Source organism: Limulus polyphemus, unplaced genomic scaffold (genome assembly GCF_000517525.1).
Source record: "Limulus polyphemus unplaced genomic scaffold, Limulus_polyphemus-2.1.2 Scaffold1936, whole genome shotgun sequence".
NCBI classification, from domain to species: Eukaryota; Metazoa; Arthropoda; class Merostomata; order Xiphosura; family Limulidae; genus Limulus; species Limulus polyphemus.
In genome coordinates, this window is record NW_013667546.1 from 162,997 (window position 1) to 174,134 (window position 11,138).

General features: G+C 29.3%; 1 protein-coding gene across 3 annotated transcripts in view; it reads left to right on the plus strand.

Annotated features, from left to right (window-relative positions):
- Positions 1–11,138, plus strand: part of LOC106465417 (ADP-ribosylation factor GTPase-activating protein 1-like) — an 82,041-nt gene that overhangs the window by 23,132 nt on the left and 47,771 nt on the right. For 2 of the 3 annotated variants that reach the window (XM_013925643.2, XM_022393307.1), the window contains exons 8-10: positions 3,649–3,705; positions 5,281–5,346; positions 8,458–8,517. In XM_013925643.2, coding sequence (XP_013781097.1) covers positions 3,649–3,705; positions 5,281–5,346; positions 8,458–8,517 — 183 coding nt within the window. The remainder of the gene's footprint in view (positions 1–3,648; positions 3,706–5,280; positions 5,347–8,457; positions 8,518–11,138) is intronic. The other variant, XM_022393308.1, reaches the window with a different exon arrangement.

The window sequence follows — 11,138 nt, forward strand, 5'->3', positions numbered from 1 at the left end:
CTAAGCTTGATAAATTATAGTGGAATTCTATGGTATTGATATCATAATTTATAATTTTTTGGTTATTCAACTGTATATATATATATATATAAAACATAAAAAAAATATTTCATTTCATATCCCCCACGAGCAAAATTTTGAAAGGCACTGTGTACAAATGTCATAACTAGAAGAGATAATTGTTTGCTTTACTTCTTTATTTACTGTTCTATATTTTAAGAAAAATATGTTTAAGAACTTATTTCTAAATAGCAATAATCTATATACATATCTAATGTATAATAATTGAAATGTGACTGTATTTTACAAAATACCAGTCTACTAAAACACAGCCAAGACAGGTCACTTTGTAAAAATTAAAGGTCAGTTTTATGTTATTTGATACAGTAACATGAGTGCACGTGCGACTTGTCATTGTAACTTCTGTATTGTTAGCCAGGTATGGCTGAAAGGTCAGTATAATAAAAATAATAAATATATATAAATGTATAATGTTATGAGATTTAAGCTATTTAGACTAAACATTTATGTTTTCGTGTTATAATTTGTGTTCATTCTAGAATGAAAGAGTCATAACTTATATCCTAATTTTTTATGGTGGTTGTGAGATCGATCACATTTACTGATCCCATACAGAGATTAATAACTGAAAATAACTGATAAAATATAAAGTTTTTTCTTAAGAAATGTTTGATAACTATCTCAACATTATAAATATTTTGCATGTGAAATTTCAAAATTTTCTCATGCATAAAAGTATTTTTAACCTTAAAATGAATATTACTTTGCATGATAGATAGGCAACATGTGAAAAGAAAAAATAGACATGAGAAAAACATTGCATTAAAAATCTTAAGACTTAATAAAAAAAATTTTATATTCTGTGTATGAGAGCATTGTTTACTGATAATCTGCGAAATTTTGTTAGTATTTGGTTACTAATTTAAAAGTTATAGCATAAAAACTATAACAAGCACAATATGGCTACGAGGTCGGTCCCAGGGACTGAGCCCATGCTGAAAGAGTTAAACAGTTTATTAAGGCCCAATAATCCTAATGATATTGTTATAAAATTAAATTTTGAACAGATACCACTAACTGAACTCCAACTGAAAAGTACTCTGTCAGATTAAATTATAACAATGGCTGTTACCATTCGATTTGTTTCTGATGCAGTTTCCACAAAGAAGGTAACAAAAAAAAATATGTAGAAAGTATTAAAAACCATGGTTCAATGTTAATGTTTTAAAAATGTGTTTTCAAGCCAAAGTGTAAATCTGTTCTCATTACTAAAAGTATAATTAGCTGAGAAATATGTTTAAATGTTAATTTTTAATTTTTTTGTACAATTAGCAAAAATGTGTCTCAGGCATATCATACAAACTGTTGGTGTTTATATGCTTTGATTGTGCATTATTTGAACACAGCCAAGCAGAGTATACACATTGTAGGTGATTATAGACCATGATTGTGAATTAGTCAAACAAGGCCAGTTATAGTTTTAAATATTGCTGTATTGCAAGCAGTAGAAAACATTTCTATAACTGTTGTACCATAAAATTTGGTAATAATGTGTCTTCTATTAAACCTTGAAATAGGACAAACATTAGTTAGGACTATATGTAGAAACGTGTGAAGTTATAGGTGTAAATAGCAAAGATGGGAATTACAGTAAATATACTTTGATAATAGTGCACCCTCTTTTAAACTTTGAGTTGGAACAAACATTAGTTAGGACTACATGTAGAAACATAGTGTGTGAAGCTATAGGTGTAATTAAAGCAAGATAGGAATTACAGTAAATAAAATGAGAAAAATTAGGAATGCAGCAATTGTATTCAATTTTAAAGGCTTGACATGGTCTGATGGGTAGGATGCTCGACTTGCAACTTAGAGGTTGTAGGTTTGAATCCCTGTCACGCCAAACATGCTCGCTCTTTCAGCTGTGGGGGTGTTATAATGTGATGATCAATTGCACTATTTGTTGGTAAAAGAATTGTCCATGAGTTGGCAGTAGGTGGCGTTGACTAGCTGTCTTCCCTCTAGTCTATCATTGCTAAATTAGGGATGACTAGCACAGCTAGCCCTTGTGTAGCTTTGCATGAAATTCAAACAAACCAAACTATTTTAAAATAAATTATGAAAAAAGTAAATACAAAAAAGATATAAAGAATTAGCATTATATTATAGTTATTTCATAAGCATTAATAAACATATGTATGTAGAAAATTAATGCTTAAACAGTCAAATAAAATAAAATCAAAAGGAAAGACTGTGTTAAAAACAGCAAATTCAAACCTGTGTTAAATGACATTTACATGAACAAAAACCCAAACAATAGCAACAAAAAATTGCTGCATAAATTAAAAGTATCCTCAAGGTACAGGCTATAATGTGGGATATAAAATATGCTCTGGGTTTTGGAAGTGACTGTGGAAGTAGGGCCCACATTGTAGTGGGGATACACCGTCTATCACTCTTAATATCCGTTCACCAGTCTCGTATGAAGAAATTAATAAAAAATTAAATAAAATTATCAAAAGAAATACAAGTTAGGAGAGCAAGATGTGGGTGATCAAACCCACAACAGCCCACATCCATATCATCCTTCACTGCCTGTATATATATACTCACATACAAAATGTTTTAATTGGTTATTTGGCAAAATGTTTAAAAAGCTAAGTTATACATCGTTCAGTAGTGTTGGAGACAATCAGTTTTGCTTTCCTCCATCTATATAAATGGCTGAGAATGAGTGTTTGGACTACATTGTCATATTATACTGTGATGTTTGTTCACATTTACTCAATGTTTCTTTACTTACCCATATTGCTTCACAAAGTAAGTATATTAATTGAAGCTAATTTATGAAAAATAACTACACTTTTGTTTCAAAATCTTTTTGTCTAGTTAAACTGCTCAGAAATTTGGTTGTAAGTTTGCTACAACATAATTCTGAAATAAGACAAATATTATCTGTTTATGATAAGGGCAAACTCTGATATTCAGGGTTTCTGCATAATTTCATTTAAGTTTATTTCTGATAAACTCACCCTAAGCACTTCAAGCATAACATTGTCTTGAGCTTATTTTGATTCAAATTTGCTTATATCTTTTTGCCAATTTTTTGATTGGGAAAGGTGTTGAAAGATTGGTATACTCGTATTTTGGTTAGAGAAATCAATTTCTATATAGGACTTGGAGCATACAGAAAAAGTTGCATAAACAATTTCTACAGCAATTCTGAAAGAGAAATTTTAGTTGGGTTATTATGAGGTTTGTTCTTACCATAAAAATTACATATCATACCCATGTTGGTCCTTTCATAACACAGAAATTGTATCTATAACAACATTTCACTGTTAACATGTTGTGAGGATATAACTTCAATATTTTATTTAGTTTCTTAAATTTTTTGTTACAGATTTGGTGTATACGATTGAAAAGAAATAGAAATGTGAATTTTATGGTGAATGAAAAAGAGAAGTAGCTTCTCAGGCATTATTTTTTTCTTTCATAATAATAATTGTTATTCACTTATTATTCTAGATTTTTATTTAGTAAAGTTTTGATCATTTAACATGTATGTATAAAAGAAACATCCATATAAAAACATTAAATTTTGAATTTTTATTCTTTGAATTCCAGGGATGGTCAAATTTTTCTATAGGAGCAACAAAATTAGCTTTCAAAGCTTCAGAAGGGGTAAGTCAAAGATCTTTTATTTCTTTAGTTCATAACTGTGTTTCCAAATTACATTCAACAAGATTTACTGGATTGTTCCTGAAGTGGTCTAAAAGTGATTGTATAAACATCACTCACAATAATAACAATATATATACAATGATTTTTATCATACAATTACATTATAATTCCAAACTGTTTCACAGCAAATAATTCTAATGCTTAGCTGCAAAACAGTTCAAGATAATAAGCCAGCTTGAATAAAGAAACCTCTTGTATAATGTCCTTAAATTTCTACTATTAATTAAATTTTAATATAGCAGAAGAAGAAGATTGAGACACGTTGAAAACTAGGATTATGATTTTCTTTCCCTCTCTCTTTGAATTGTTTTTATTATTTGATTTATAGTATTCATCATTTTTAAATTTCCAAAAGATCCCTTTTGATTAGGTTTTTCTATTTTTTATGGGAGACTCATTAACCTGAACTTTAACAGTAAACTGTCTTTCTCCACTTGTTAGTCAGTTTCTTGTTGGTACTGAAGTGTGTCCAGATGCTAGTTGAGAGCAGAAAATAATGAGTTTTGATGACAAATATTCTTAAATTGTCTAAGAAATCTTAAAACATACACAAAACAGACTATGGGAGTAACAACTATAAAACTGTAATACATTTTTATTAATATAGTTAAACTGTGTTTACAGAATAACTTTTAGTTTGTAAGATGTTATACAGGAAAATGTAGATAGTCTGTAAGTTCCTATACTTAGTTTGTAAGATGTTATACAGGAAAATGTATCTAGTCTGTAAGTTCGTATACAGGAAAATGTACATAGTCTGTATGATGCTATACAGGAAAACTTAATTAATTTGTAAGATGCTATACAGGAAAATGTACATAGTCTGTATGATGCTATACAGGAAAACTTACTTAATTTGTAAGATGCTATACAGGAAAATGTACATAGTCTGTATGATGCTATACAGGAAAACAACTTACTTAATTTGTAAGATGCTATACAGAGAAACATATTTAGTTTTTAAGGTGCTTTACAGGAAAACATATTTAGTGTGTAAGGTATTGTACAGGAAAATGCATGTGGTTAGTATACAGGAGCCTTCAAAGCTACTATAACATGGATAAAATAACCAAAAAAGACATGTTTTTGAAGTTTCATTTCTGACATTTTATATCAATAGTCAAAATTAAATATTTTTTTCTATAGAAATGTTACACGTGAAGCCATCTGAATACCTGTCTTTAGCTTGTTAATGATATGAAATCATAGACTCATACAACAAAAAATTACATATTTTTATCCAACACATCAAATGGAATTTATTGTGCTTTATAAATGTTAGCATGTGGATACTTTTTATGGTACAGTGAATTTTGAAATGTAGGAAATTTTATATATGTGTCTCAGTGGTTTTACTTCTTTAATGCTCTCTTAAACTGCCTCAAAGGCAGATAAACTTTAGTTAAATATAAATTGATGATCTTAAATTTTTTCAAAGTAGATAGATTTTTAAAATTTGTTACTGATTGAAAAGTGTATATTAAACTTAATCTCTCTTTCTCTCTCTCTCCTTAGGCTGTGAAGTTTGGTAGTATTGCTTCTCAGAAAGTAGTAGAACTTGCAGAGACAGTTAATGAAAAGGTAAGGAAAATTTATGTTCATACCTGGTAAATTGTGATTTTTATTCATTCATTTCCCATGTATTTTACAAACATTGTTTGTTACTCCTGTGAGTTTAAATTAATTTTAAGTTTTATGTTTCTGTTTAATTTGTAAATTGAGCTTGCAGAATGTGACTAATTAAGGTAAACAATGGGTGCAACAATTTTCTTAATGATTATGGGTGATTGAATTAGATTCATAAATCCAAAGTCATCATTAAGAGTTTGCTACTCTCTAAAAGGTATTATTATTATTATTTGCTCAAGTTTTTGTGTTACAACTTAGAATAATAAATTTCTAGAACTTTTAAAAATGTCTTTAGACCATTTTAAAAATATTGAAATGAAAATGGAATTTCAGTAGGAAAGCTACCTAATCACTAACACAGCAACACTTAGTTCTTAAACACAGAAAATTACTAATGTGGCTATGTTTAAAATTGCCTAACATAGGTAGTCACTAATATAGCTATGTTCAAGGTTGCTTAAACCTATTCTTTAACATGGCTATGTTTAAAATGATTATCTGGAATGAAATTTCACATTTTGCAGGACAGTTTAAACTTTCCATAAAAGCATAAAGACAGTCACTCAAATGCCTGTCAGTGGTATTAGACAAAGACAAATATCTGTTTATTTACTCTCTACTCACAACTTTTAAATGGCCATCAAATGTCCTAAATAACACAGATGATACAATAAGATTTAAGAAATGTACAGATTCACAGCTCATAAAACATATTGAGATAAACCACAACCTGATAAAGGAAAATATTTGGAAACTGAAACTGTCCTGCAAACATTATGAAACTATTTAGTGATTGTAAATACAAATACTTTCTGTAATTGTTTATTTCAAAGTTTTTTTTGGTTGATGTTTCTTTTTCTAGCAACCTTAAGTGCAAGAGCAAATAATATTTCACCTATTGAAAATTTTTTTCTGGTAAACTTTGCTGTTTATTATTTTTCTTAAAAGAGCTAGTGGAGATTTTGGTAAAGAAGTTTTTGATTATTTTTTATCTATAATATGAATTATCTCACTCTCTCTCTCTCCAAACTATTTCCAGCTTTCTTTTCATTTTTATATTCAAAACTTGAATATAACAGATACAATGAAATGTATTTATAGTGCTTTTATGGCCAAGGTACTGGTTGGCTAGTATATTTGCTTGCAGTATGATCACCAGTTGAAATTTATTTTGTGAGTAGTGTGTATTGATTTTGAGTAACATACTTTTGAAAACTGTATATGCATTATATTAACTCTTTTGCTACAGGCATCTTTTTGTGCACATATCACAAGGTTTTAGTGAGTTACATTCAAAATTTAATTAAACTACTTTCTTATCATGGTATACAAATAAATTTGAAACTAAAATGTAGCTAATAATCCAAATTTTAATAATATACAAGTTGTAAGCTCATAATTATATATGACAATATAAACAAAATATCCTGAATTTCCCCTAGTATGAGAATTGTGACATTTCTCTCTAGGCATCCCCTCCTCTCTAATTTATTTACCACTCCTACAAGAAGTACAAAATTTTATGTAAATTACTCATTATAATGTTGTTATTGCTCCAGCAAAGCATAAATTTTGTAGCCTTCAATCTTATTTAGTTACAGAGCAGAGCCATCAAATAGGAAATCAGACCCTTCTTGTCATGTCCACCTGTTACATCCTCTCTTTCAGAAATTGCCAATAGCTCTCTCTGATGTTTAATGCTATATTATTCATAACCAACAGAAAGCCAAGGTTTTACTCTATCAAATGATGTATTATATTACATTGTTTTCTGTACAAAGAATTGTTAGTTTCACTTCCAGTTCAAACTTTATTCCATGGGAATCACATCAGTGATCTTAGCTGAATTGTTAACAGCTCTTGTCACATAGAAAGGCAGAAAAATTCCAATAGCTGTGGGACATTGTCTGCTTTTTGCATGTCATAATTCTGTATTTTTTGGTGCATTATCTAATTAAATAAAAGAATGAGTGCAGTGCTACCATTATTATAAAAAAGTAGAGGTAAGTGTCATCAATAGCTGACAGCAAACAAAAATAAGGCCTGGGTAAGTACTTTATTTCTTGTTTTTCATGTGTATTCTTTACTTATTGTTATAAAGGTAACTAAAGTGTAAAAATTAGAAACTTTTTTATTAGTTAAGGTTAGATTAGGTAAAATGAAAAAAAAAGGTCAAATTTTTCTCATTAGGTAAGCTTGGGAGCAACTTGCGAGTAGCTTGTGCATTATATAATTTGATAGGGTAGCATGAGCTTCACGTTGACCAAGTGATTACAAATTTTATGGTGGGAATATCAGTTAGCCATGGTTCAAAGGACAATAAAATATAAATATAAACAAATGTATACTGTTATGAGTTTAAAGCTATTTAAGATAAACAAATGTAGTTTCATGTTACAATTTTCTTGGTGGTTATGATGTCGGAGTTAGGGTAGATAAAATAACAGATAAAATATGAAATTTTACTGAAAGAAAAGTTTGAAATTTATTTATGAGGTCTTGGAAAATATGCACATGAAATTTGAGATTTTTCAGACGAAGAAAAGTATTTTTAATCTTAACATGAAAATCACTTTGTGCTTGGAGCAGTCAACACTTTGACTTCATATATTCTTGGAGAAATTGTTAGTGAAAATACTTCTTTAAAAGTTCTGTTTTTTGTTTACAAATGACTTAACAATTACTGAGAGCTTACAAAATTTCGCAAAGGTACAGAAAATATATTAGAAGTTATAGTATGGAAACTAGAAAGGCTAATATGGGGTCATGAACTCAGTCAATTTGACCAAACCCGTAGCAAAAGAGTTAACAGATATATTTTTGCTGTTAATGGTGCACACAATTTTATTTTTAATTTTACATTCTATAAACACTTTTTGGAGTGTTTATGTGAATATATAATTTTTAAGTAAATTATGTTTATGTTCTAGCACAAGTTATATTTTTAGTTGGCTGCTATTTCACATTGCATATAATTTTCAGTAATCCAGTTTAATCAGTTGGCTATGGTGCATGAGTTCCATTGTTCTGTTAATAGGTAGTGTTTGCTTTATTACAAAATAGGTAAAAGATGGTTCAATAGTAAGTGAATTCCAGAATCAGGTATCCTCAGTTGGGACAAAGGTGAGCATTTTTTTCTTTAACTGTGTAATTAGTTTACTGAAAGTGTATCCAGATTATAGCCAGAAATCCAACATTACTTGTTAGCAAGTTAAAAAGCTGAACTTGGTAAACTATTTTCTGGGATTTAGTGCATCCCTCACTTAGTTATATGTTCCAGTAATTTGAGTGTTCTTCAATTTAATCATAGTTTTTTTCATTTGAGATTACAATAAAATAATGCTCGTAGGAAATAGTACACAAAAGACTGTAATAATTTTTATTTTGATTAAACATAGTTTAAATTTATTGTAATACAAACATTTCAATAAATTGTATTATTTTTTTTATAATACATAAAACAGGTTATGTATTGTATATAAATGAGGGGAACAGGTGCATGTGCAAGATCATTTAGAAGTCCGAACAAAACATTAAGTAATGGCTATGATAAATTTGTTTCTCCCAATTGACTGTATTCTTTCCACAAAATTAAAACCACTTTATTGTCAGCTTCTTTGACATTAATCTCATGCCTTAGCTTGTGAATGAGTTAGCTCTCTTTTATACAGAGACTTCATCATTGGTCCTTGCCATGATCTTAAACAAATTAGAGTGGACGACAACTTCACATTCTTTTAGAGCATGTTCAAGTATAAGGAAGGTTGATAACATGAGTGAAACAATATGATAATCTAATATCCCCCATTCAGAATGTGATGTTGTTGTCCAGTCTGTTTTGCTTAAGATCATAGCAAGGGCGAATGATGAACAGAGCCTCTGTATAAGATAGAACTTACTCATTCACAAGCAGAGGCCTGCGATTAATCTCAAAGAAACTAATGATAAATTGTTTTTACTTCTAATGGCTACTCTGAGCAATAGTGCTCTGAACGTTTAAAGAAGACTACTCTTTCTTGGTTATGGAAACATGTTTTTTTCTGTTGTCCATGCAGAATGGTTCCCAGAACACTGTTATATAGTAACATTCCCATTTACCTCTCCTACTTTCACTAATTGTTTCTTTGTAAAGGTAAAAGCTGGGTGAAATTTGTATGAGTTTAAAAATCATCTTGGGCAATTAAAAGTTCAAATAATTATAATTGGGAAGAAATATGATTAGGAGCTTGATATCATTTTTTTTTGTCTACCTTGTAGATTTTTTTGAATAGTGTTGGATAAGTAGTATTTCATTTGATTTTGTCAGGGTATTTTCTGCTTCCAAAATATTTATCATAGTAATAAGTAACTGTCCTTGCCTACACTGTTTATCACATTTTTAAAGCCTTTGAGTAAACATTAGAGTTGTATTGTGAGTGTAAAAAAGCAGATAGTATGTGAAGTAATTGTTTAAGTTTGATAATAGATTTCTGTTGTACTGATATAGTTATTGCATCACCTAAAATAATAACCTTATTAAAAATGATAAGAAAAAGAGAGACTAGGGTGACAGTTTCATGCACATCCAAACATAATTTTACTGATTGCTTTAAAACCTATTTTTCATCTAATATAAAGTTATTGAGAAGATTTTCTGTGTAAACCTTTTATTATAACCAGATATTACTTCAACTACGTGTAACAATTGTGTGTGTGTATTGTCCACATACTAAGAAGTATTGTTTCCTCTTGGGTATACAATAAAATTTTGTAAATCTAATTCAGTCTGTTTTCTATTTTGCTTTGTTGCTCTTGTTTATTTGTTTTTATTCCTAATTATGACTTAAAAATTATTTCCTTCCTCTTTTTTTTGTCATCATACTTTCTGATTATGAGTTGAATTACTGTTATTAATTTTTTCCTATAAACTGCCTTATTATGACTATAACTAACAGATTTTCTTCTTTTAAATTTGACCACTAAACTTGCTGGTTATGAGTATGACTAACACATTTTCTTTCTTATTTTGACCTCCAAACTACTTGATTATGGCTATAACACATTTTCTGCTGTTTTATTTTGATTTCTGCTTCCTGACTATAACTATGACTTTATTTCTCCTTCCTCATTTTGATCTCAATACATTCTGATTTTCATTATGAATAAACTGTTTCTTCTTCCCAAGACCTTTTGCCGTTCATACTTAACAGTCCCAAGCACATTGTGAAATTATAAGTAGTGCCTCCACTAATTACTTCTCAATTTCACCTGTTTATCTAAACTTCATCTGTACTGCAAGGTTTAGACCCTGTGTAATGTAAAGTGATTATTTGTCTTCTCCCTTTATGATTCTCATTAGTCTATACAACAAGATTTAGATCCACTGTTGTTTAATGGTTCTCGTAGTCTACATAGTTTGTTTGTGTTATATCAATTAGTATAGCATAAAATCTTAGCTAATAATCTATATTTTAATAGTATACAAGTTTTAAGTTCTTAATCTTATAAGGCAATATTTTAAAAAATCTTGAATTCCCCTAGTGTGACACACATGACACATTTTCTCTAGTCATCTTCTCTTCTCTATTTTATCCGTCAGCCCACCAAAAAGTACAAAATTAAATGTAAATTAACATAACATATAAAATAACACGTTTTGGGACAACATGAGATCTATTGGTCCATCTTGGCTCTTCCATCATCTAAACTAAATTTAAAAAAAATCTTAAAGCCAGCCCTTATCACTCATATACTTATCAAACTTT